General features: G+C 48.7%; 1 protein-coding gene across 5 annotated transcripts in view; it reads left to right on the top strand.

The window, feature by feature from the left end:
* BAZ1B (bromodomain adjacent to zinc finger domain 1B) overlaps positions 1-25833 on the top strand; it is a 53015-nt gene that overhangs the window by 9048 nt on the left and 18134 nt on the right. For all 5 annotated transcript variants that reach the window (XR_013923087.1, XR_013923088.1, XM_080356941.1 and 2 more), the window contains exons 4-10: positions 1003-1201; positions 4422-4543; positions 5064-5261; positions 8054-9749; positions 16153-16291; positions 17473-17603; positions 19307-19412. Coding sequence is in view for 3 of the 5 variants with exons in the window: in XM_080356941.1 (XP_080213067.1) it covers positions 1003-1201; positions 4422-4543; positions 5064-5261; positions 8054-9749; positions 16153-16291; positions 17473-17603; positions 19307-19412 (2591 nt within the window). In the remaining 2 variants the exon portion in view is untranslated. The remainder of the gene's footprint in view (positions 1-1002; positions 1202-4421; positions 4544-5063; positions 5262-8053; positions 9750-16152; positions 16292-17472; positions 17604-19306; positions 19413-25833) is intronic.

The raw sequence follows: 25833 nt of genomic DNA, 5'->3' as shown, positions 1-25833 counted from the left end.
AGACGGGAAGGATGTGTTACCCACTTGCATTGTCAGAAAGTTGGTGAGAATTTCTATTGAATCCCAGTGGCAGCACCGGCGTCTGAACATGAGAAGCAGAAACACATAGGTGACCCATAGTGAGGGCAAGAGAGAGATGACTGATCCATGTTGCGGGGAAATAGAGATTTATGTGTTATGCTGCTCAAATCCGGGGTGTCAGACTCATTTTTATCAGCCTTGGGACTGCCGAATGTAATTTTAGGACTGTGTAAATGTAGGAGTCGTTACATTGATACAGGCCTCAAATTACCTTCAGCCCTTTGAACACAACCCCAAGGCTGATGTGGCCCCCAGTGAAAAGGAGTTTGGCAGCCCTGGCTTAAATATTTGGTGGGCTGTGTATATATTTAAATATATTTAAAAATACATATTTTAATTAAAAGAAGTTAAAAAATTACAGTCTGCCATAGTTCATTTAACGTGTTCCCAGAAGGAAGAGGGGTCTTAAACCAACGCAGCTTGAAGCCAGCTGCTTATATACAAATTGCTGATGATGCTCAAATGATTAGAAAATTCCCTCCAAAACTGGGAACGATGGAGAAAACTCACACTTTTTAAAAATAAAGGAAGGTTATGAAATATTCTCTGTTAGCACGCTGTTCAGGATCCGTTGTCTCAGCTGGGGCTGCTGAGAAGGCACCTCATACACACACACTCTGTCCTTGGGTTGAGAAATCAGCGGGTTAAACACTGGAAAACCTGGCACTTGTCTCTTAGTGATTTGTACAGAACTCCCAGGTAGGAGGGATAGTAAGAAATCCTGTAATTGTTTCATGAGAGGGACCATGAGCTTCTCTCAAGGAGGATGTGAATGAAACGTTTTGCCAAATTATGGTTTGTAGGTCATCTTGGTTGCTTTTTTCCTCCCTCAAGGTGTTAAAGCTCGTTAATTCACGGTGTTAAAGCTTGTTAATTTGCGTGTCTGGCTCAGGTTCAGTTTTCATCTGTATTTCCGCGCAGGTTGGTAAGGAGAAAATGCTGCCCGTGAAAGTTGTGAAGATACATCCCCTGGAGAAAGTTGATGAAGAGATGTCGGAAAAGAAATCGGAGAGCGCCTGTGATTCCCCATCCAGCGACAAGGAGAACTCGGGCCAGGGCACCCAGGACAACCAGAAGGAGGGGACTCTGAAGGAGGATGACAACAGGAGGGAAAGTCTGAGTAAGTACTAAGACAGCTGGAAGTCAGTGTTTGAATCCAGGTGTTGGGGCTGGGCTGTGAGCGTTGGACGGGACATTTGAACAGCCTCATTTCCTGAAAATCCTGACATTGTCACTGTTGGTGACACGTCAGTGCTGATGGCTTTCAGCTGCCCTGGCCTGGTTTAAAGCAGAAAATGTGCTGTCGTACTGGGGTGTAATAGCAAAAGCTACGCCTGAAATGTAGAAGCTTTGAAAGTATAACAAGTGTATGTAAAAAGAAGCAAGCGGGGGCAAACAGCAACGGTTCCTGCAGGATTGTTACATTCTGCTGTGATGTTCATCCTCAGGATAAACAATAAACATCTCTAGTTCTAAAGCCTCTTCTGTCACAGACAAGCTCTAGTTTTCTTTCGTGTCCCCAATTGGCATAAGAAATAAATGATTTTTTTCTTTTGGTTTATCCCCTTTCCAGTTGTCAAAGGCTGAGACAAAATCAATGCAGAAAAATGCAGATTATTTCTTTTCCAAGGGTTCCAAATAACGCACGCTTGGAACTGTGCTCCCCTCTTCCACGTCTGTTCCTTGCTGCTGCAGGGCTCACCAGGGATGTGCAGGGCTTTCCTTGACTCTGGGAAGGTGCTGGTGGAAGAGGGGAGGAAAAGTAGTTTTGCGTCCTGTGTAACTTCTTAGGAATGGAATTATGAGATTGTTTAAAAGAGATTTCGGTACTGGGAAATGTGATGAGCTGTTCCAGCTTCACTGAAGTGCTTTGCAAAACCAGAAGGAAAAGAAGAGTGTTGCAGGAACAATCTGGCCTTATACTCATCCTCTGCAACAGCAGTGGCGCTTGGAGAGGGACTGATGCGTGCTTTTTACGTTGAATTAAGTGCTGGTTCTCAAACTATCTCATAAAAGGCAGGGCAGGTACCTTTTACTTTAAAACTCTCATTGGCCAAATGTACAGCCTGCTCGGTAAAAGGTGGACATGGACATTTTCAAATCAGAGATGCTCCCAGAGTCATAACAAAAGCAGTGAGCACTCGTTCTTTTAACTCTTCTCCTTTTATGTGTTTATTTTGTTGCTGATGGTTTTATATTCTGGGCTATAGCAGAACATAGGTTGATAGTGAACTCATTCCTTAATCTGTATTTCAGAATTCATTAAAAACACGACATAGCGTTTGTTCATTTACGCTGCGTCCTACAGGAGCCGTAAGGACTTGCTTTGACTGAGCGGGTTCAGGCCCTGAGCTGCAGCTGCGGGAGCCCCTGCGCGCTCTCGGGAGGCACCTGGCCGTGCTTCGTTTGACTTCTGCTTTCTAATAACCTGCGTACTTGAGCACCGGTCATACGGGGGGGTCACTGCACAGGTGAGCAGTAACGGGCTCTGTGTGGGGCAGAGTTACTGATGCTCGTGATGAACTTGCTGATCATATTTGCGAAAAAAGAAGCGGAGCAAGCGCTTCAGTCCCTCTGGTGAGCAGTCTGCTGTGCTTCAGAAGCTGGAAATACGGCTTTGTACCAGCTTTATCGCGTCATATGTGCAGTCTGGAGCGGGTTTGTGTTTTATATTGCTTAGGGAGCAAATTCTGGGGAATCCACAGAAGTGAGAGGAAAGGGCGTTTTTTCCTGAGCGTGGATGGTGCGGGTTCTGCAGCTTGAGCTGCACTTGCAACTGAACTTTGGAAAATCCAAAATAAGTGGTGACCAGCAGGAGGCGAGAGGATATGGAGGCTTTACCAGGTTCCTCAGTGCAGTGTGAGTTGTATTACAGCAGAATGCAACAACAAATGAAGTATGCTCTGTAAAACAACTTCAGGAAGGGATGGATAGTGATTTCTCCCTGTCCTCACTGAGTATCCACGTGCTGTTTGGTGCAATTCAGTGTAGTCATCCCTGTTTCTAGAATCCAGAAATGAAATCACAGAGGGAGCGGTCGCTTCCAGGCCTGTTGCTCAGGAGCTGTAACCGAGTCCTTCAAAGTCGGAGCCAGAACTAAGCAGCACCTTGTTATTTCTTAAATATAAACCTGCCACGGACAGTGTTTGGCCACTTCAAAGGCCTCGAGGCAGATCTGTTACAGAGCTTGAGGTGTCTTGTGTGTGACTTCATTGTGCTGTTGAGCAGAAAAACATCGCTTGGTGTTTTCGAACTAAGACCTTTTAATCACAAACGTGGAACCAAAGTGCAGAAGTTACGTCTCGCCCGACTTCCAGTGAGAGGATTCGGCTGCATTCACATGTATTATCGCTGTCGTGACGTTCGGGGGGTTATTTTAAAGCAAAGCTGTGTGGGGAGAGGCTGCACGTTGAGCCCCGAGCGCCCGTGACCTGTTCCCAACGGGACGGCTGATTTTGAAAGGGGTGGAGGTGAGGGTACAACTTGATTTTATACCACATGAGCTCTAATCCTGCTGGAGCTTGTAACACTATAGGGCTTACAGTGTGACAGTGATACATATATATATATGTTATTGTTAAGTCTGACTTAGGTCTAGCATCTACTTGTATTCTGCCTATACTTAGGAGGTAATTACTCTCATCTAATGTGCTTTAGTGCTTTCTTTAAGTCAGAGCCACAAACATAAAAACATTTGGGAATTACTTTCTTACATAAGCTTGGATTTTTGTCTTAAATTATTAGCGTTTGCAACCTGAACGTAGAAATAATAAACTCAACATCAGCTGGCAAGAAATGTGATGCCTTTGTGTTCTTTCAGCTCCATCTCTCCTGATAATAAAGTCTGGTTGTGTGAGTGTGCTTAACATCTACAGCTAAAACAGCCCATACGCACAGGGCTTGTAACTGTAAAGCACTTAATGGCCACCAAAGTGATTTTAAAAGTTAATTAGAGTCGGTAATTCCTCCCGTAGAATTATTTCAAATAGGGCGCAGCAGAGAGAGCCCGGGCTCCCGGCGGCTTGGGAAACCTGCTCCTCATCAGCTCTCAGGATGTTCTCCCTGTGTGTGGGGAGTTGCAGCTGATTGTCTGGAGAGAGGTGGGTTTAAGTGCTGCAGGTGTCACCTCCTGTCCTAGAGCTGTGCAGGGGCTCCCTTCCCAGCCTGTGGCTTCAGGGTATCTCTAAATCCCCATTTGGGATTTCCTTGTGATGTTCTAGTTTAACCAAACGCTGTATAGATAGTGAAGGGTGGGGGACCCAGTCCAAGCACCGTCTGGATTCTTTAACTCTTTTTTTGGCTAATCCTAAGACCCTTCCTGCCTTTCCTTGCCTTACCAGACGATCGAGCGCGCAGGTCTCCTCGGAAACTTCCCACATCTCTGAAGAAGGAAGAGAGGAAGTGGGTTCCTCCTAAATTCCTGCCACACAAATACGATGTCAAGCTGAAAAATGAAGATAAGGTGGGTTGTGCGCTCAGATCCTTTCTATCATAACGTGAATATGCAAGTTTAATTAAATAATCACTGAGTCACAGTGCTACAGTAGCTTTGGAGCTGTTGCTGTTAACCGGCTGATCTCGGTCAGGCAGTTAATGGAACAGATGGTTCAGTCGCGAGCGGCAGCGGCTGCTCCTGTTCTGTCACAGGGAACTGCGCTGGGAAGCTCCGCAGCTCTGCTGCTCGGGGTTTGTGATCTGCTAATTTGCCAGGAGAGGCAGCGCTGACCTCCTGTAGAGGTAAAGCAGTGGATTTGGAAATCTGCAAAGTAAACTCACTTGTTAAACTTTTTTGACTGACTGAATCTCCTTGTGCATCTCAGTCTGCAAGTTCTGTTTGGTTTGAGTCTTTCCAAGAGTGCTTTGAAAGAGCAGAGTCTGGACAGAAAGCAGTACAATGGTCTTTGCTCCTTGTAGCCATGATGTGTATTTCTAGCATGTTTAGAAGTGAAACGTTAACAGCCTGTCTGTCTGTTGTCCCCAAGATCATCAGCAACGTGCCAGCAGACAGCTTGGTGCGGACCGAGCGTCCTCCCAACAAGGAGATCCTGCGGTACTTCATCCGGCACAACGCGCTGCGGGCCGGCACCTGCGAGAACGCCCCGTGGGTGGTGGAGGACGAGCTAGTGAAGAAATACTCCCTCCCTAGTAAATTTAGTGACTTCTTGCTTGACCCACATAAGGTGAGAATTCATCCAGCTATCTCCTTTGCTTTCTCAGCTGTTCCTCCTTTTAAACCATCTGGGCAGAGCCCTCAGGGTGCCAGGTTTGGTGCTCCCAGTCTTAAATCAGCTCAGAGACTTGTGGAGCGGGAAGTCCCACTCTTGGTGTTGTACCTTTGGGAGGTGGCACAGCCGAAATGTTCATCTGCTTTGAAAATCTGAGGTGTAACTGCCTATTCTTGATGCTTTTTCCAATAGTTTACATGACTTGTGTACAAGTCAAGACTGATTTCCAGGGGTAAGGCAAACAGAACAGCTCCAGTCCTTACCCAGTAGTGCCAGTTATTGGACCGTTTTCATGGTTCCAGTGCAACAGCTGGATATGTTTGACTTGTGATTCTTGGTTCTTGTGTGGTGCTGGATTGAGTGGTGCCAGATACCACAAGTTTCATATTGAAGAAATAGCAGCGATGGTTTTTTTTTCCAGCCCTTTGTAATAACCAGCACTTGTACTATTAACCAAGTAAATGCCTTACAATGAAATTTTCTGGTTTTCAATCCATCTTTGCATGTAGAAAGCCCTATTTTAATTTAGTAAACTCACTTTTTCATGGACTCAGTCTTTGTCAGGTGTTGTTCTAGAGCTGCAGGAGAAATACTTGCTTGTCAAGGTTTAGGGCAAAGTGGCAATAAACTGTGGCAGATGCTCCCTATTACCTCCGTTACCTCCTGCTACGCCTTTCCTTTAGATGGGAAAGATGATAAGAAAGATAAGGGGAAAGGAAGAGAGACTTCAAGGTGGAGAGTTTTAAGGGGTTTTACTAATGCTACTAATAAATAGAGAATATATATACAAAATATACAAAACCAGTCTGGAGTGCTGGATGTGGAGGTGGCGTCACTCCAGCGGTGGAGCTGGGTGTGCGGGGCTGGCGGCTCCAGCAGCTGCAGGGCCTGAGGCCTGTGGATCACAGACAGACAGACAGACAGGATCCTCTCCAGATGCTGGCCATGGTAAAGAGAGCGTGACCCTCGTGATCACCCTCTTATATAGGGGGTGTGGCGATTATGGGATGGAATACTTCCGCTGGTCAGTTCTAGTCACCGGTTCCATCCACCCCTCCTCAGACACGCCTCTTACAACAGAAGGTGGGAAAACTTACCAGTCTTTCTTGGCTACCATAGTAATAAATCTAAACACGAGCTTCTTCAGCATCCCGTTGGTCTGTTATCAGCACTGAGTGCAGCATCCTAGGAAGAACATGCAGCTAAAACTCAGAAAGGTACAGCCACCTAGGAGAGCTGAGCCAAAAGAAAAATCACTAAAAGAGAAGCGGTCTTGTTTTTAACTAAACCAGGACGTTGCCGTAGCCCTTTTTCCCGTCAGGAGAACTCCCGTTTCTAGTGAGCTATGGGGACTGTTCTGGGCACCTGTAAATCTGCATAAAGGGAAAAATCAATTCCGTGTTTACCCTTGCTGTAGCATTTGGGGTAGGTGCCCTAATAGAAATTAAAGTGTTTGCTGGTGGTGGACAAATATCCAGCGCCCTGCCGGACAGAGGTGCCTTTAGAATAAGAAAAACCACCTAAGCGTAACATCTTTGGTTTGCCTTACAGGAGGCCTGAGCTTTGTGTTTGGGGTGGTATATTTGCCATCTGGTGTAGAGGTTGAATTTGTGTGGAGTTTTTAAATACTGGGAAGTGGCTGGAGAATTTATTAATCCAGAATGAGTGTTCTGACAAGAGACAGTTGAATACAAAGCAGAAGTTTTAGATGTAATGTTTTTGAATTCTATCAATGCTGGATGCTTTCAGCTTCAGGAACGCTCTTCAGTGGAGGTTTTAACACAGAGGTTTTGTAGAATGAAGTTACGTAGATGTTGGATTTGGTGCTTGAAAATCTTCAGTACCGATGGGCTAATGAAGGCTCTTAAAGCTTTCAAGAGCCAGAAAATCTGAATATTCCCATGGCAGTTTTAACTTGATCACATTTGTGTACATCTGTTCTTAAATAACGCTTGTGCCTTTTGCTATGCTTGCTGCTCTGGAATTTATTCCTAAACAATCTCAGATTTTCAGTCCATTTTCTGGTAATTTTATCCATAATCTAAAGGTTATATCTTTGTGTTCTATTTTTCACTTCTTGAAAAGAGTTAGTGTTCTGGGTGCATCCCGAACCGGAGCTGGAGATGCTGAGACAGTCCCGAGGTTGGTCTCTTTGGCTCTGGGTTGCACTGGTCGGTGCCAGAGGTGCCGTGAAGGAGCTTTAAACCACGTGTATCAGATATCCGGTGACGCTACTTCAGAACCGAATCCTCTCACCTTTGTTCCAGCCGCTTTTGGGCAGTTCAGGGACCGTCTGTGGGCCCGTCACCCACCATTTCTGTGCTCCGGCAGCTTTCGCCGGATGCGACAGGAACCTGACACAACTCGCTAAGAAACCTGTGAGCGGAGGAATGGTTTTTAGAATTAATGTCAGTGTTTTCCAGGCAATCCCCCTCCCTACAACCTTTTCAGTAGAAACAAAGCAGTTTCATGTAATGTAGTAGGAAACGTGTACAAATTCTTTGTAGTGTTTCATTTTATAAACTGAAATGTGAAGTTTCAGGAATGGGCTAACGACCTCCTGCCCAATGCAGCGACTACAGTGCAGCACGCTGGACGCCATTGCAGAAGCTGGTTACCCTTGATGTATTGAGTACTCCGTGTTCATTGGAAAACTACATTAAACATGGGCAAAAATAATTGACAGAAAAGGATTGAGGATAATGTTTTACCTTTAAATATTAATCTGATTCTTTTTTTAATTTTAGTATATGACTCTCAACCCCTCGACCAAGAGGAAGAGCTCTCGGTCACCGGACAGAAAACCGCCCAAGAAACCCAAAGCTGATGGCTCATCCCTGAGCCAGCCCCTGAGCCCCACGCTCTGGTGCCATGTGCATTTGGAGAAGTCTATTATTTGCTCTCCACTGAAGGTGAAAAACTCAAAGAACTCAAAAAGTCCTAAAGAGGAGCTGGAAGAGGTGATGAAAATTGTGTCACCTGCTAAACTTGGTTCCAACTTTCACATTCCAAAGAGGAGCCGGCTGGGGAAGGGCAGCAACAAATCCTTGGACAAAAAGCAAAGAGGCAAAAGGGTTCTGAACGGGCAGAAGTCATCGGGGAAATCAAAGTCTCCTAGGAAAGGCTTGAAGACCCCGAAGATGAAAATGAAACAGATGACACTACTGGACATGGCCAAAGGTACCACTAAGGTGTCCAGGACTCCCAGGAATTCGGGAGGCACCCCCAGGTCTTCCAGCAAACCCCAGAAGCATCTTCCTCCTGCCGCGCTCCATCTCATCGCCTATTACAAAGAAAACAAAGACCGGGAGGACAAAAAAAGTGCTCTGTCCTGCATCATCTCCAAAACAGCCCGGCTGCTCTCCAACGAGGATCGAGCCCGTCTCCCCGAGGACTTGCGAGGGTTGGTACAGAAACGCTATGAACTCCTCGAGCACAGGAAGAAATGGGCAACAATGACAGAGGAGCAGCGAAAGGAGTACATGAAGAAGAAAAGGGAGAAGCTGAAAGAGAAACTGAAGGAGAGAGCAAAGGAGCGGAAGGAGAAGGAGATGAAGGAAAAACTGGAAAAACAGAAAAGATACGAGGACCAAGATCTTAAAGGGAAGGCCTTGCCTACGTTTAAACTGGTCGATACTCCAGAAGGACTCCCCAACACGCTCTTTGGGGACGTCGCCATGGTGGTGGAGTTTCTGAGCTGTTACTCAGGGTTGTTGATGCCAGATGCTCAATATCCCATCACGGCCGTTTCCCTAATGGAAGCGCTTTGTGCGGAAAAGGGAGGGTTCCTCTACTTGAACCGAGTGCTGGTCATTCTCTTGCAGACCCTGCTGCAGGATGAAATTGCTGAAGATTATGCTGAGCTGGGAATGAAGCTTTCTGAAATACCACTTACACTGCATTCTGCTTCCGAGCTGGTTCGCCTGTGCCTGCGCAAGTCCGACGTGCAGGAGGAAAGCGAGGTCTCGGATAACGTAGACGAAAGCAAGGATTCGGCAGCTTTCGAGGATAACGAGGTACAGGATGAGTTTTTGGAGAAACTGGAGACATCGGAGTTCTTCGAGCTGACTCCTGAGGAGAAGTTACGGATACTCGGAGCGCTGTGCCACCGGATCCTGATGACGTACTCGGTGCAGGACCATGTGGAGGCCAAGCAGCAGACGTCGGTGGAGCTGTGGAAGGAGCGCCTGGCCATCCTGAAGGAGGAGAACGACAAGAAGAGAGCGGAAAAACAGAAGCGAAAAGAAATGGTGGCCAAGAACAAGGAGAACGGGAAAGATGAGAATATGATGGGAAGAAACGAGAAGAAAAAAAACGAGGTGATGAAAATGGAGCACCGGGTAGAAATAGAAGCTGATGATATGATCAGTGCTGTGAAGAGCAGGCGCCTGCTTGCCATCCAAGCCAAGAAAGAGAGGGAGCGACAAGAAATACAAATGAGAGGTAAGCAAAACAGCAGCAGAGTAGAGCGTTTGTGCGTTGTGGAGTGGCGTCAAGTAATGGCAGAATTCACAGCCTATTTTCAAAAGCATCACCTGGTTTTAAGGGATTTACTCACTGCAGTGTCATTCATCTGCTGTGGTTCCTATGACAGCCCCAGGTCTGTAATGTTAAGAGAAAGCAGTAACTGCTGATAGTTTTTTTGTCTCTGAGCATCTTTTGTTCAGTACCTTCCTAATCCTGTCAGGCCCAGGAAGGCTGGAGAACAGAAAATCTGTTTTGGGGGCAGAAAACAAACAAACAAAAAGGTGTTTGTGTATGTCCGTGTATCTTCTGGTTCTTACGACCAGAGGAGGCATCTCCTGCCTCAGAGCTGCTGCCCTGCGTGGTCATGTCGATGCGACCAGACCTCCTACATAAGGACATAGGCGATAAATTTCAGTTTACAGCTTGTCACTTTAAAGAATTTGTTATAGAGTGGTATGAATAGGAACTGTCCACTCAAACCTCTCTAAATCATGAGTTGCAACACCAAATTTTGTACACCTCAGTGTAAGTAGTGCTTTTGATTCAGGAGTGTGGAATATGAAGAGCAAAACAGTTGGTAGTTACAGTTGGGGGCATTTTTGGGTTGTAGATGTGGGTGTTGGGCAGGTGGATGTGGGCAGCACAGCTCAGCTGGGTGGTTGTTGTCCTCTGAAAGGGCTGGGGGATGGGTGGCCCACATGGAGTCTGGCTTGTCTGCTTGGCCGGAACCTGGGAGCAGCTGTTCTGGGAGACCAGGGACAGGTAGATAATGGGGAATGTCGTGAGGCTTCTGAGGAAGGACACGGATACAACCGCGCCTCACACTGAGTGCAGACAGATCTTTCAGAGCTGTTAGAACTGTGAGTCTCAGAAGTGTCAAGAAACTGCTGAAGATGTGGAGTGCTGTCCTGCTTCTCCAGCAGCAAACAAAACACCAGCTATCTAATGTGCTGGGGCTGAAGGGGCTCTGGGCCCTGGTTCTTGCCATGTCCAGTTGTTTGATATCAAGTTTCTGGTAAGATTTTGCTGCAAAATGAAACACAGTTTGGACAGTACTGCTTGGGATGCTCCCTGTTCTCACTTAATAGTTTGTACTGATTACATATGAAGCACAAACATGGCCAGCCGGGCAGGGGGGATTGTCCCGCTCTGCTCTGCGCTGGGGCGGCCTCACCTGCAGCATTCACTGTGTGCAGGACTGAGACACAGGAGAAAAGGAGACAAAGCTACTGCAGAGTGTCCAGAGGAGGCTGCGAAGCTGGTGAAGGTTTGGAGGGGAAGCCGGATGAGCAGCGGCTGCAGTCCCTGGGTTTGCTCAGCTGGAGCAGAGCAGCCTGAGGGCAGAGCTCATGGGCTGCAGGTTCCTCAGCAGGAGCAGGAGGGGCAGGGTGAGCTCTGCTCTGTGACAGTGACAGAGCCCAGGGAACGGCAGCAGATGTGCCAGGGAGGGTCAGTGGGACATGAGGAAAAGGTTCTTCACCCAGAGGTGCTGGACACTGAACAGGCTCCCCAGGGAGGTATCACGGCCCCAACCTGACAGTGTTCAAGAAGAGACTGGACAACGTCCTCAGACACACGGGGTGACCTGTGGGGTGTCCTGTGCAGGGACAGCAGTTGGACTCCATGAGCCTGGTGGGTCCATCCAACTCAGGACATTTATGATTCTATGAAGAAAAGCAATGTTACATGGATGGAGATAAGAATCACTTTTCTTGCTTGCTGGGGAGGTTTGATTCATTCTTTTGAACTCCACACAGCAAACTGGGTCTCTCTGGCAGGGAAGGACGGAGTGAGCTTTTCATTAAGGTTTGAATTCATATTGCTTGCTTCCCATGCAACAAACCCCAACATTTTGGGCACCCAGGGCTGTGTTTCACTCTTCAGCATGGCTCCCAGGTGTAAAGGTACCTTCAGAGTACCACAGAGCTCGGTCAGTGCTGATGGTGGCTGGGGCAGTGGGGTCAGCAGCTCAGAGCTGAGCTGATCAGGACGTCAGGCCTGGTTGGGTTCGGCGTGAGGAAGCAGCTCTGATAACCGCAGGGAGAGCGTGTCTGTGCTGCTGCACGGCCTCTGCGCCTTTGGCAGCAGAATGGCTCTCGCACCACGTCAGGTGCATTTGTGTTTAATAGTATTATGTCTCTGAGAGAAGTAAAAGAGTAGTTGCTGACAAAACACCTATTTGTGCAGTAGTTCATATATATATATGTGTATATGCACACACAATATTGTATTAATACGTATATTATATGACCCATTGTGCAATAGGTGTTTTGTCAGCAACTACTCTTTTACATATATATCTCTCTGTAGATCTATCTCACAGTCAGAGGTTTCTTTTCACTACTCTGGTAGCAGGAGCAGGTTTCTTTTCACTACTCTTCGCTACCAGGAGCACTCACCTCTTTCAGCTTAAACCTAGCAGGGTTGCAGCCAGTGCTACCAAGCTCCAAAAAGAACCCAGTGCAAAGAACCATAAATGGTTTTTTTGTTGTTCTTTCTTAAAAAAAAATCAGCACAGAACTTCCTGTTGAGATAATGTCATTAATATCTGTATTTTCTTGATAGTAAAAGTCGAGTCACTTCCATTTCCACGTTACTGCAGCACTTACTGGGTGTTCTTTGCCGTGTGGCTCTGTGAAGCGGCAGCTCCATGCAGGCTGGAGGAGGATGGGGAGCCGCGCGGTGATACGGTGATGGCGCCCGCTGGGGACGAGCGTGCCAGCCGAGGGCAGCTTGCTGTCACACGTGCGGATGAGCTGTGGGGAGGAACCCTTTGCTTTGGGTTCTTTGTTCTCATTTTGATTGAACAGTTTTGGTGTATGAGTAAAAGAAAGACTTTCCCTTGGTTGAGGAAGAGTGGCTTAGAGATCGTTTAGGCAAGCTGGAGATCCACAAAGCCGTGGGCCCCAGTGGGATGCGCCCGCACGGGCTGAGACAGTTGGCAGATGTTATTGCAAAGTCACTCTCCATCATCTTTGAAAGGTCGCGGAGAACAGGAGAGGTGTCTGAGGACTGGAGGAAAGCCAGAGTCACTCCAGCCTTCAGAAAGGGCCAGAAGGACAACCCAGGAAACTACAGGCCGGTCAGCCTCACCTCCATCCCTGGAAAGGTGATGGAACAGCTCATTCTGAATGTGATCTCCAAGCATGTGGAAGAAAATAAGGTTATCAGGAGTAGTGAACATGGTTTCACCAAGGGGAAATCATGTTTGACCCACCTGATGACCTTCGATGATGATATGACTGGCTGGATAGATGAGGGGAGAGCAGTGGACGTTGTCTCTCTTGGCTTCAGCAAGGCTTTCGACACCATCCCTCACAACCTCCTCACAGACAAGCTCAGGAAGTGTGGGCTGGATGAATGCACAGTGAGATGGATCAAGAACTGGCTGGATGGCAGAGCCCAGAGGGTTGTGATCAACGGTGCAGGGTCTGGTTCAGGCCTGTAGTCAGTGGGTTCCCCAGGGGTCAGCACTGGGTCCGGTCCTGTTCAACCTGTTCATCAGTGACCTGGATGAAGAGACCAGCAAGATTGCTGGTACCAAACTGGGAGGAAGGGCCGACACAGCAGAGGCTGAGCTGCCATCCAGAGACCTGGGCAGGCTGGAGAGTTGAGTGGAGAGGAACCTCAAGAAGGTCAACAAGGGAAGGAGCGGGGTCGTGCACCTGGGGAGGAACAACCCCCATCACCAGTACAGGTTGGGGTGGACCTGCTGGAAAGCAGCATTGTGGAGAAGAACCTTGGAGTCCTCTTGGGCAACTGGTTAATCATGAGTCAACAACGTGCTCTTGTGGCCCAGGCCAATGGTACCTGGGGTGTGTGAGGAAGAGCATGACCAGCAGGTCAGGGAGGTTGTTCCTCCCCCTCTGCTCTGCCCTGGGGAGGCCACATCTGGAGTTGTGTGTCCAGTGCTGGGCTGCCCAGTTTGAGAAGGACAAGGAATTACTGGAGAATCCGACAGAGGGACACAGAGATGCTGAGGGGTCTGGAGCATCTTTGTGATGAGGAGACACTGAGAGAGCTGGGGCTGTTGAGCTGGAGAAGAGAAGCTGAGAGGGATCTGATCAATGGGATCAATAGCTCAGGGTGGGTGTCAGAGGATGGACCAGACTCTGTTCAGTGGCACTTGAAGCTGCGTAGAGAGGATCCCTGTCTCATTGGTCCCCACGATATCCCGTGGTTTCGGCATTGCAGAGGTTGCTGGCAGCTGGATTTGGTTGGAGCATTGGCCGAGGAGGGAACTGGACCTTGTGCTGGTGTCAGGTGGTGGCAGCGAGTCCTGGGGAGGTGTCAGGGACAGAAATCCTGGGGACATCATGTCACCTCTGTGTGTGTGGAGGGTGAGAACAGCGCTCGGGCAGCACGGGGTCTGTGGTTTGTGAGACTCGGGGTTGGGTGACACGAGGATTGGGCGCTCTGAGAGCGGCTGTTGCTGCTTGTCCCGACTGTTGGCCGAGGGGAGGCCGTCAGCTTCAGGGAGGAGCCGACATTCACAGACACGGGTTGTGCAGCTGCCGCGTCTGGCACCTGCGGATTAACGGGACGTTTTGCCATGCTGCAATTACTGCAAGTTGCTATATTGTTGGTATATTATTATATAAAAGCTGATATATAGTGTTGGTGTAACAACTTCAAGGGTGTGTTTTCCAGCGTGTCGCCTCTGATCAGTCGGGATTGATTACACTGGCAGGGCTTCAGAGGCTTACCAGGTATTTACTAATCAAGTGTTACCAAACCTGTCGTGGTACAGAAAGTGGCTGCAGGAGGAAGAGCAGGTAGTGGAACAGTCCCAGTGAGGCTGGGACAGCAGGCGGCGCCCAGCCTGTGCCTGCTCGCGCTCACCTGCCCCGCTCCACAGCCTTCCATGAGCTCTCATTCCATCTGCTTCAAACCCTCCTCTCTAACACAAAGTTTGATTTCTTCCTCCTTTTTATTCTTTTCCACCAATTTTCTCAGGACACAGAAGAAAGTGGCCCAGAGCCTTTTGTGCAGGTTGTGAACCAGCGAGGGTTTTGTTGCATCAGGCTCTGAAGAGCCAGCGTGGCGCAGTTTGGTGTTTGTTCCTTTTTGTTCAGGCAGTTCTTGGTGAACATACACCTGCTCTGTGTAGAGAGACTGTTGAACCATGAGGAGAAGCATAAATCCTGTTGGCCTTAGTGCTTTGTCTCTTGGCAGAAGCTGCCTTGCCTCTTGCTCCTTACCTAGAGATGGAAAATTACAAGTTTTATTTTGTAAAACTCTCACCAAGGAGTCCACGATGCCAGGATTTAGGCCATTGCCTGCGTTTCTTCCCTTCTTCTTTGCCAACAGCCATAGATATTGAGAACTGGTGAAATTCCAATACTCATGTCATGAGTGGGAAACGTGAGGTTTCTGTTTTAATGCTCTTCCACATGCCAGCGTGGCTGGGACAGTGGGAGCTGGCAGGAGGTGTGACTTGGTCACTGCTGGGAGACTCTGGTGCCTGGAAGAGCCTCTTGTGCCAGCTCTGGTTTGGGGCAGGTGGAGACCATCTCCATGACTGTGGTGAGAAATGCAGGTGACACATCTGGTGTCACCCCCAGGCCGAGGCCAGAGCGGGAGTCCTGCTGGATACCGACCTGTGGTTAAAGAACTTTGAGCCTGTTGTAGGGAATTGCACAGCAATGGATGCTGCTTCGTTGGTCTAGAATGAGATATAGTAATAAGGACTAACTTCTCCGGTCAATTTTTCTGCAAACTTTCCTCAACCCAGTTCATCCTTATGCTTTGATTTTGATGAAAGGAGCGGAGCATCTCCCGTGTGAGGAAAGGCTGAGAGAGCTGGGGCTGTTTAGCTTGGAGGAGACTGAGAGGTGACTCATTCCTGGGGATCAATATGGAAAGGGGCAGTGTCAGGAGGATGGAGCCAGGCTCTTCTGGTGACAACCAGTGACAGGACAAGGGGCAATGGGTGCAAACTGGAACACAGGAGGTTCCACTTAAATTTGAGAAGAAACTTGTTGGGGTGAGGGTGTCAGAGCCTGGCCCAGGCTGCCCAGGGGGTTGTGGAGTCTCCTTCTGTGCAGACATTCCAACCCGCCTGGACACCTTCCTGTGTAACCTCATCTGGGTGTTCCTGCTCCATGGGGGGATTGCACTGGATGAGCTTTCCAGGGCCCTTCAACCCCTGACATTCCAGGATTCTGTGACTTCTTAATAATTCTTGAGTTTTTTTCTAGAATGGTGGATGGAAAGTAAGATAAAGGATGAATGGCAGTGCTAAAGGAATAGTAACTAAAGTCACATATATATATATGTTGGGGTTTTTTTACCCTAATAGTGTAGTAAAACGAAATAGAATATTGATGACTGGATACAATAAAAGAAAGCTAATGCTCCTCTATGCTAATTTCAACAGTGAGGATGGAGAAAGAAGCAGAGGAAGAAAGAATCCGGAAGCATAAGGCTGCAGCTGAGAAAACCTTCCAGGATGGAATCGCCAAAGCGAAGCTGGTGATGCGCAGGACTCCAATTGGCACTGACCGTAATCATAACAGGTGGGAAGGGAAGTGGTCCAGAGGAGCTTGATCAGATCGCAGCCCCCAAGAAGCGATTGGTGTGGAGGGTATTGAGAGGAGTCCCTGGGTGCTGAGCTGTGGGGAGAGCAGAGGTGAGAGGGTTGTGGATATTGAGTTGTGGTGGTTGAATCTGAGCTGGCAATACAACCACACAGCTGCTCACTCACCACCTCCCACACCCCCGACAGGGGAGAGAATCGACATGGGGGGGAGAAACTTGGATTGAGATAAACACAGTTTAATAAAATAACAAAATACTAATATACTACTAGTAAATATAGATATAAAATAGAAATAGAAAATACTCAAGGCAATTCCCCATGAACTCCATTCGCACCAAGCAGCCAGGCCCAGGAAGCGATGCCCCAGTCCTGAACAGCGCATCCAAAAGAGAGAAAGTGAAAAGGCAGAAAAGCCCAGAGACCTCTGCAGAGCGGCAAAAGGCCGAACTAAACATCCCAACCAAACTCCCCTGGCTGCGCTCCAGAGCAAGAGAGGGAGAGAGAGCAACCCGGAAGGTCCTGACTTCTCTTAAACAATTAGCATGATGCTAATGGGCTGGAATACTCTTACTGATCAGCCTGCGTGCCAGTCCAACTCTGTCCGTCCATCCCCTTCCTCGCTGCCTCACCCTGTGGGCAGAGCTCAGAGTGTCCTTGGCTCTCCGACCAGAGCAATTCAAAACATTAACTCTGTCCCGTGCTGTTATCTGCTTGTTCTTAAACTACCTCCAAATAATGAGCATGCTAGCTATGAAAAAGAAAGGTTTCTAACTGCATGGAGAAAATGAACCCATTTTCAGTCAAACCAGCACACTAGTGTAACGGCCTTTGCTGCTTTACGGAGCAGCTTCTTGAGGCCTTCTGCAGGGGTCAGGATCCACAAGCTGGTGGAGCTGCAAGTGCTGCCATCACTGCTCAAGAACCTGCTCATTTATAGCATCTCCTTTTTTTTTAATGTTTTTTTTCACGGGAATACTTTTAGGATGAATTCTAATTAAAGCTTTTCGTGTTTCTCAACTGTGCTAATAGAAAGATACACATGCATTCAGTTTTTATTGAGTCAAGCACACAGATGCTTCTCCCCTCTGCAAATAAAAGTGGACATGTGTAACTAGGCAGAAGAGGAGATGGATACCTGCTAATGCGTGTTTCCTACAGGTATTGGCTGTTTTCGGATGAAGTTCCTGGCTTGTTCATTGAGAAAGGCTGGGTGCATGACAGCATAGACTACAGATTCACCCTTTCCCATCAGAAAAAAGATGATTTTAAAAAGGACTGCAGCCCGGGAGGTATGATCAGCCTGCTTCTGCATGGGTATTTCCTTTGTTGTCTGTAAGGATGGATTAATGAATGTAAGAGAACTGTCCAGTCTGAGTGTTTTCATGGGGAAACTCTGATTTAAGCCTTCTTTAAACTCAAGAAGCCTGCACACAGGAGAGGCTGATGCTCATGATGATCCCCCACGGCTGCAGGTCCTGAGAACTGCCTGCAGAGTCCCTCTGCCCGCAGCATCCCGCAGGATACCACCGCCTTTAGAAGCAGCCGGCTCGATGTCAGTCATGGGCTAATCCCTCTGGTTTGCTCTGACCCTGCCATGCCAGGCGTCCTGGAGAAAGAGCCAGTTGTGCACTGGAGAGTGAGGGTGTCCTCGCTGTTATTGCGGATCTGGGGAACAATTTCTTCCCCAAAGGGCTGTGGGGCATTGGAACAGGCTGCCCAGGGCAGTGCTGGAGTCACCATCTCTGGAGGGTTGGACAGACGGAGATGAGGTTCTCAGGACATGGGGCAGTGCCAGGGGTGGGGGAATGGTTGGTCTCTTCCAACCAAACTGGTTCTGTGATTCTGTCCGTCACCATGCTGATGCTCTGCTGTTGGTAAGACTCCCGGGTTAATCTGTGAGGTATCAAGCAGGTCAGTCCTCTAGATCCCTGTGGCTTTGCTGATTGCAGCTGTTGTGGCACACAGCCCTCTTGTACGTGTCCTCACCTTGCAGCCAGCATGCGGGTGAGGTGCCATGATAAGCTGAAGTTCTAGTATGTCCTCTGTTATTTTCTAGCTGACTTGGAGTCTGGGTGGTTGGGGCATTGCAGGGAGAACGTGGACATGCACAGAAATCAGTCTGTGGGGAGGGAAACTCAGCACGTGTATGTGGCAATAGTTCTGGGTACAGGAGAGTGTGCTGTGACCTGACTGCAGCTGCAGTGTTAATCCTCATCGCCTCCTGCTCCTGGAGCATCGCAGGCTGACACTGACTCCATCTGCAGCACCGCTGCACGAGAGGCTGTTGGGAGTTAAACCAGAACCCTCGCCTAGTGGTTTTGGTTTAGACAGTGGTCAGAGCAAACATCTGGAGAAGAAGGGAGCAGGGCACACGCACTGTGATGCCTCACCCAGTCGTCTGCATCTTTGTGACTTGCTGAGCTGGAGGTGGTGTCATTCAGTGACCCTTCATGGGTGTATGTTATTATGTGAACTTTATCAAATATCAGCCGGTTGTGTTCCTGTGCACCAGCTGCTTCCAGCTGCATTAATTCCTCAAGTGCTGCCTGTCTGTTTACTCAGCTAATGTGCAAGATTTCAGCACATTCCTTTTGAAACTTAACATGCAAAGGCTTAAATCAGCAAGGGTTTAAATTTGTGTCTGACTGCTGTGACAAGGTGCTCAGAAATGCAAATACATCCTATTTGTGACTCAGTTCTAAAAGTGCTTTGACAATGTGTAGCTAAAAAGTAAAACTAGTTTAATGTATTTGAAATAGTATGTGCAGTAATTTCTTGAAAAATCCACTATTTTTTTTGTATTTCTATAAATGAATATATGGTGTATTTTAGCAAGCTGATGCTGGATTAGTTTTCGCTGACAAATGCATTGCTGGCCTAGGTGCTGAATATAAACGCTGAACTGGAGGTAGGTTAGTTTTTGCAAAGTAAAGCACTCTCAGAGGAGGAAGGTGAACGAGATCAGCTCTGAGCTTGTGCTCTTGTGTTGCAGACAAGCGGAAGAGCGCGGACGGCAGACTGAGCAAGCTCCACCGCGCCGCGCACGCCGCCGACCTGCCCGCCGAGACCACCACCCCCAAGCAGGGACAGAACTTATGGTAAACGTGCTTCTATCGCTGCAAAGTGCTCAAAGCGTAGAGGTGGAGGGAACCAGACAGGTTTCGTTTGGCAGGCCCTGCTGATGGCTGGAAGAGCAGCCAGTCAGAGCCAGTGAAACCACTGCAGGCAATGTAATCCATCAGACCTAAAGCTTGTATGAATTAAGCTGGTAAAATGCTACTTTGATGTATTGCTTTTTAAATATTTTATATTCAGAAGATTGTTAATTTAGAAGGACTGGTGTGTGCTTTTTTCCAGTATTGGTAAGTGTAATTTTTTAACCAAAAAAAAAAAGGAAAGGGAAAAAAAAGGAGGAGTTGGGGAGCAGTGACTTAGCTGAGTGTGTCTAGATTTTCTTTCGTGGTTCATCTCAGCAGACCTCAATTGTGGCTCATGAAATTCAGATCTCCACTGAGATCTCTGCAGCCAGGGCTGAGCCCCGCGTGTTCACGGCCCCTGTGAGACGTGCGGTGTCCCCAGCTCCTCGTCCCTGTCCCCCGGGCCGCACCGCAGACTCTGCTCGTGTCCATTTGTTCTCCTCTAGCACCACAGCGTGGAATTGACTTTTGTTGCTACTGATAATTGTAGCTTAGCAAAATTATTCTCTCATGTTGACAGCCTGTTATCCCTTTAACACTTCCCAAAGCCAAGCAGTAGCCACCATGTCTTCTAACTGAATCAAATATAAACACTCTGCCTTTGACGGGTTTGATTGTGACCTGCTCCAGTAATTGCCCCAACCGATGTCTGTTACCCTCCAAGAAAATCTCCTGTGTTGGCTGTTGCCCCGTGTGGTGGGGAGTGATCAGTGGTGTCCTTATGCCAGAACATACTGGCTACAGCTTCATCCTCTATACTGCCTGGGAAGGATTCTGCGTTTTATTTATTTTTAGATAACGCTGAGAAGTAACTGTCCAAATGTTCTTGCTCGTGCAGCTCCTGTGCTAGCACTGACTTTCCCTCAGAATTTTCCACATTTGGTCTTTGATAACATCCCCAGTTGTGAGCGTGGCTCTGCGGTTCCACTGCTGCACCTCAGAACGGCCTTAGTGAGGCTGTTCCTGCTTCCCCACCAGGAACTGCCGAAGAAACTGAAATTTGTGGATGTCTTGATTCCTCTAAACCATCGGCACAGCGTGCTGAGGCTTTGGATTGCTCTAACCCTTCTGTTTCATTGCTGGTGGAGTTGTGTGCGTGCCTTCCTTCCCACAAGTATTGCCGTGACAAATCTCACCCCTTTTTCAGTCTGGTCCTTTGCACGTGGCCAAAATTGAAGCAGTTGGGCTTTCCTGGGGAGTGGGGCTGAGCAGGAAATAGTAGAGGCCAGTGTGATCCCCAGGGAGGTTCTCTCTGCTCTGATACTCCTTCCTTGCACAGATGTGTTCCAGTAAAAAGTCAAATTATATAAGGAAAACAGTAGCTTAAACTAATACTGCATATTGCTGTAAAGTGAAGGCAATGTAGAGCCAAATCAGATGAGTGAAGTAACACAGAATGCCTAAAACTTGCAATTCCAGGCTGAACTTGAAAAAGCATAATATTAGATATTGCAGCGTTGAGTTGCTCCGTCAGGCAGCTCAACAACATGATGAGATACTAATGGACAGGAAGCTCAACATGAGCCAACAGTGTGCCCAGGTGGCCAAGAAGGCCAATGGTATCCTGTCCTGTATCCAAACCAGCGTGGTCAGCAGGACAAGGGCAGTGATCCTTCCCCTGTGCTCTGCTTTGGGGAGGCCACACCTGGAGTGTTGTGTTCAGTTCTGGGCCCCTCAGCTCAGGAAAGAGATTGAAGTGCTGGAGGGTCCAGAGAAGAGCAACAAGACTGGGGAAGGGACTTGAGCACAAGCCCTATGGAGAGAGGCTGAGGGAGCTGGGCTTGTTTAGTCTGGAGAAGAGGAGGCTCAGAGCTGAGCTCAGCACTCTCTAGAACTACCTGAAGGGCAGTTCTAGCCAGGGGGGGATTGGACTCTTCTCCCAGGCATCAGCAATAGGACAAGGGGCCATGGGCTGCAACTCTGCCAAGGGAAATTGAGGCTGGAGATTAGAAAGCAATTCTGTGCAGAGAGTGGTCAGGCATTGGAATGGCTGCCCAGGGAGGTGCTGGACTCACCGGCCCTGGAGGTTTGTAAACTGAGATTGGACACAGCACTTAGTGCCATGATCTGGTCAATGGGCTGGAGTTGGACCAAGGGTTGGACTGGATGATCTCTGAGGGCTTTTCCAACCCAGTCCACTCTGTGATTCTATGATGACAGAGGTCAGAGGGGGAGCAGAGGCAGGACAGCTCTGGAGGGGAACAGCAGCTCTGTCAACCAGGTCGCGCACACTTTCAGAGCTGAATTAAATTCTGTTACTAAGAGCTGCTTTGTAAGAAGTGACTAGAGTATGCAGTATTCTATTTTTTAAAAAGGGAGCAACAAAACCAAAAATTAAGCAACTTGTTAAGAAAAAATGTCTTAAATGGCAGCCAGAAGCCTAAAATGCTTTCAAAGAGATTGTCTTGAAGTTTCTGTACTAGATGGGCAAAGCAAGTGCTGCCTCTTACCTGTGAAACAGAGGTTTGAGAAAACTTGGAAACCAAGCAGCAGCAATGATGAAAGAACGTTCTCAGTACGGTTCACGGCAGGACAAGGAAGCTATTAGAGGTGAGAATGTCTACTTAAAAACTGAGTCTAAATGGAGGAAATAAAAAATTATAAACTGAAGTGCAGACCAAGGGCAAAATATTTCTTTTACCTTGGGGAACAATGGTGCTTCACGAGACCTGTTGCTGCAAGGCCTGCGGAGGATAAAGCGGGAAGCTGTTCTCATGAGTGAATAACTGCCCAAGAACTGTGAAAAACTATAGAAATACTCTTGTGTGTTCAGTGGTGGGATGGATGGAGAGCAATGCTAGAGGAGAATGGGGAGGTCTAAAGAAAGAGGATTTTCTTATGATACAGAAAAAAGAACTGAAAATTAAACCAGCAAAGGGCGGTTCTGAAACAAGGAGGCAAGTGCTGCTCCGCATTGTCCAGCCCACGTGTGCGACTCGCCGCCACCCCCAGCTCGGGATCTTCCAATTCATAGCTGTTCGAAGCCCCAGTTGGACAAATCGTCAAAAGAGGAGCTCCCTGGGGAGTGTCAAACACAAATATCCCTGTCCTGGCACACAGGGGTCCTCCAAAGATGTCGAAATCCATAGGGGCAAATCGAAGCAGTGTCCTTGTGTGGCTGCTCTGCTCTTTGCCACTCAGAAATAACACAGTGAGCCAGGTGAGTCTGGGTTTATTTGGCCTGGCTCTTGTGCTACAAGGCCTTTGATTTCTGTCAGGTTTGGCACCGATAACCGTCCTGGCACTGATAACCATCCCAGCACCGCTGGTTTTCACCTGCGTGCGTTGTTCAACTGTGCGACTTGGCCACGTCAGGGGACTGAGGTGAATGAAACCCCAGGGCAGGTCCGAGCCCGACGGGGCCCTCACGCCCCCCGGGTGAGCGGGGACACGGGGCGGCTTTGCAAAGGAAATGTGACCACTTCTACCTCCGCGTTCTGCGCTGTCTGTGTGGGTGTCTCCTGACAGGGCCACCCAGAGCCATTCCGCAGATCAGCACTAAGCTGCTTCAGCTGACAGACTGTTCTCTAAAGCTCTGGAGCTGCAGAAGGCCTGTTCGCTCAGTGCCTGTCTGACAGCTGTCACCCGGAGCGCTAAGCTTCCACAAAACACCGGTGACAACCTGAGAGCTGTTATTTCAGGGGAGAGCCAGTAACTAGAGCTTCTCTCGGAGGAAATCCTGTTACGGTATCTCTCTCGGTGGCCGTTGCCGTTGATCCCTCCAGTCTCAAGGACGCCTGTGGGCGTGGATGGTTATGGAGGAGTCTCCTTCTCGGCTGCCTTTTGCAGGTTGTCCTTGTGCAGCCTGAGGAGCCCTGAGACCACGCTGAAATCCTTGGATATCTGCAACTTCTCTTGTTTGGATACAAGGGCTGGTTCAGCTATAACTCATGATAGCGTGTGGTGCATTGGAAGTTGCATTTCTTTGCATTCTGCTTTAACTGCTACTGTCTGTCTCTTTTATCAAGTAGTACATCTACCATGGGATTGACAGTAGCCTTACAGTGCATGGAGAGCATCTTTAGTTTACCCCATTACACTTAGATTTATGAAACTTTGAAATGAACACGAAATGAACTCCACGAATGGTTGTATTTCACAGTCCTGTCCCTCTTCTCCTCGAGGACAGGAGTTGGTAGCACATGGATGCAGAGGGAAATAGGCTCCATATTTCTGCCAAGAGCTACAGAAACAGTATCTCATGGAAGTGGTTTCTGCTTTCAGTACTTTGTCCCCAAAAAGAAGAGGGTGCAGTGTTCTGTCCTGGAAGTGCAGGGGCTGAATCATTGTTCTCATTCAGAATCATAAATGTTTGATTCCTTCTGTCTTCTCCAGATGGATGGACCAGTCCCCTTGCTAACATTGTGCGCCACTTTCACTGGTCTTGATGCTTGTTAAAAAATCTCCCCATTCAAAGCTTCTGGGCACATGGTCCCTGAAAAACTCTTCTATCCGTTCCATGGTGCTTTGTGAGCTGTATCCGTCTGTCCAGCACGAACCATGGGTTGATCACAACTTTTGCAGTATATCAGCATGCAGGAGACTTATCGTTCATCCTGGTCAGAAAGCAGCTGGACTTTGGAAATAGTGGCATCTCTACAGAGTAACTCGGTTGTTCCTCATGTGTCAGGAATACAGTTTGGTACAGTGGGTGCCCTCGGCAGATGGTGTGAGTCACCCGGGTGGGTGCTGGCAGAGTCCATCTCACACCTGAGTTCTGCAGATGGAGCTCCCCTGTTTACACCAGCCCCCCCGCGCAGGTGTTGATCCTGGGCTCCCCCAGACCTTGTTCTCTCCATTTCTTCATTCCCTGCTCTGCAGTCCAGGTTTTACACCTTTCCCGCTCTGCTCTGCGCTGGGGCGGCCTCACCTGCAGCATTCACTGTGTGCAGGGCTGGGACGCAGGAGAAAAGGAGACAAAGCTACTGCAGAGTGTCCAGAGGAGGCTGCGAAGCTGGTGAAGGTTTGGAGGGGAAGCCGGATGAGCAGCGGCTGCAGTCCCTGGGTTTGCTCAGCTGGAGCAGAGCAGACTGAGGGCAGAGCTCATGGGCTGCAGGTTCCTCAGCAGGAGCAGGAGGGGCAGGGTGAGCTCTGCTCTGGGACAGTGACAGAGCCCAGGGAACGGCAGCAGATGTGCCAGGGAGGGTCAGTGGGACATGAGGAAAAGGTTCTTCACCCAGAGGTGCTGGACACTGAACAGGCTCCCCAGGGAGGTGTCACGGCCCCAACCTGACAGTGCTCAAGAAGAGACTGGACACCATCCTCAGACACACGGGGTGACCTGTGGGGTGTCCTGTGCAGGGACAGGAGTTGAGCTCCATGATCCTGGTGGGTCCCTCCAGCTCAGGACATTCTGTGATTCTTTGATTTTCTCTTTCTTGCTGTACCTCACAGCCCATACCCCAGAACAGGGAGGGATATTCAGCTTCAGTGAGTACTGAGAGCTTTTACTTGATGCTTGTGCTATTTCTCTTCAGTTTCCATTGCTGACCAGTCTGCTGGCTTGTGCTGCAGAAATGTGAGAACAGCATCCCAGCTGTTATTTAGGGATGCAGGAAGCTCTTACCCCAGTCAGGACCTCCCGCTTTGGGTCAGTTTGAAACCCTCCATCTGGTCTTCACTCTCCCACAGGTGTCTTTCCCATCACTCTGGACTGTGTTATTAACCTGTGTCCAGGCACCAGTTCCCTTTCCCTCCCTCTTATCGAGACCCACAAGGTCACAGCCCTGTTGCCTCCCCCATTTAAACACCAGCCCTGTCTTACTGTGTTCATGCCCCAGTCCCACGCTGGTTGAGCCCCAGCTGGAGCTGGAGGTTGTTCCTTCAGGTCAAGGAGTGTGTGGAGCTGGGTCGGGACCCGGGAGCTGTGGCAGCACCGAGTGGTGTCACCAGTCAAACTAACACAGGTTCCTTTTGATGTGTTAGTGTTTTGCCCATTTGAGTTCAAGCTGATTTAGATCAGTTTGCTCTCCCAGAAATCCCAATTTGACTCTCAGGGCACACTGGGAGAACTGAGGTACCTGGTGCACATGTTCTCCCTTCCCTGTCCCACTTCCTTTTCAGCAGGAATGGAGTCGTGCCAGGCTTACCCCTCGCTGTCTCCCAAGGCTGATCTCTGCTTTCTCACGCTGCCCAGCAGCCTGTGTTGTCTTTCCCCCAACCACAGAACACTGGGGAATCCAAGCGCCGTTTACTGATTCTTTCCAGTGCCTGTTCACATTTACAATAAGGCGAAACTGTGCAGGGAGTTCCCCCTTTAGATTTGCAGCCGTGAGGGAAGGCTGAGGACACTCGGGCATGGTCTGAGCTCTTTTACAGAATC

Source organism: Nesoenas mayeri, assembly GCF_963082525.1.
Source record: "Nesoenas mayeri genome assembly, chromosome: 20".
NCBI lineage: Eukaryota > Metazoa > Chordata > Aves > Columbiformes > Columbidae > Nesoenas > Nesoenas mayeri.
Note: the sequence above shows the minus strand (reverse complement) of the source record. Positions and strands in the feature narration are given on the sequence as shown.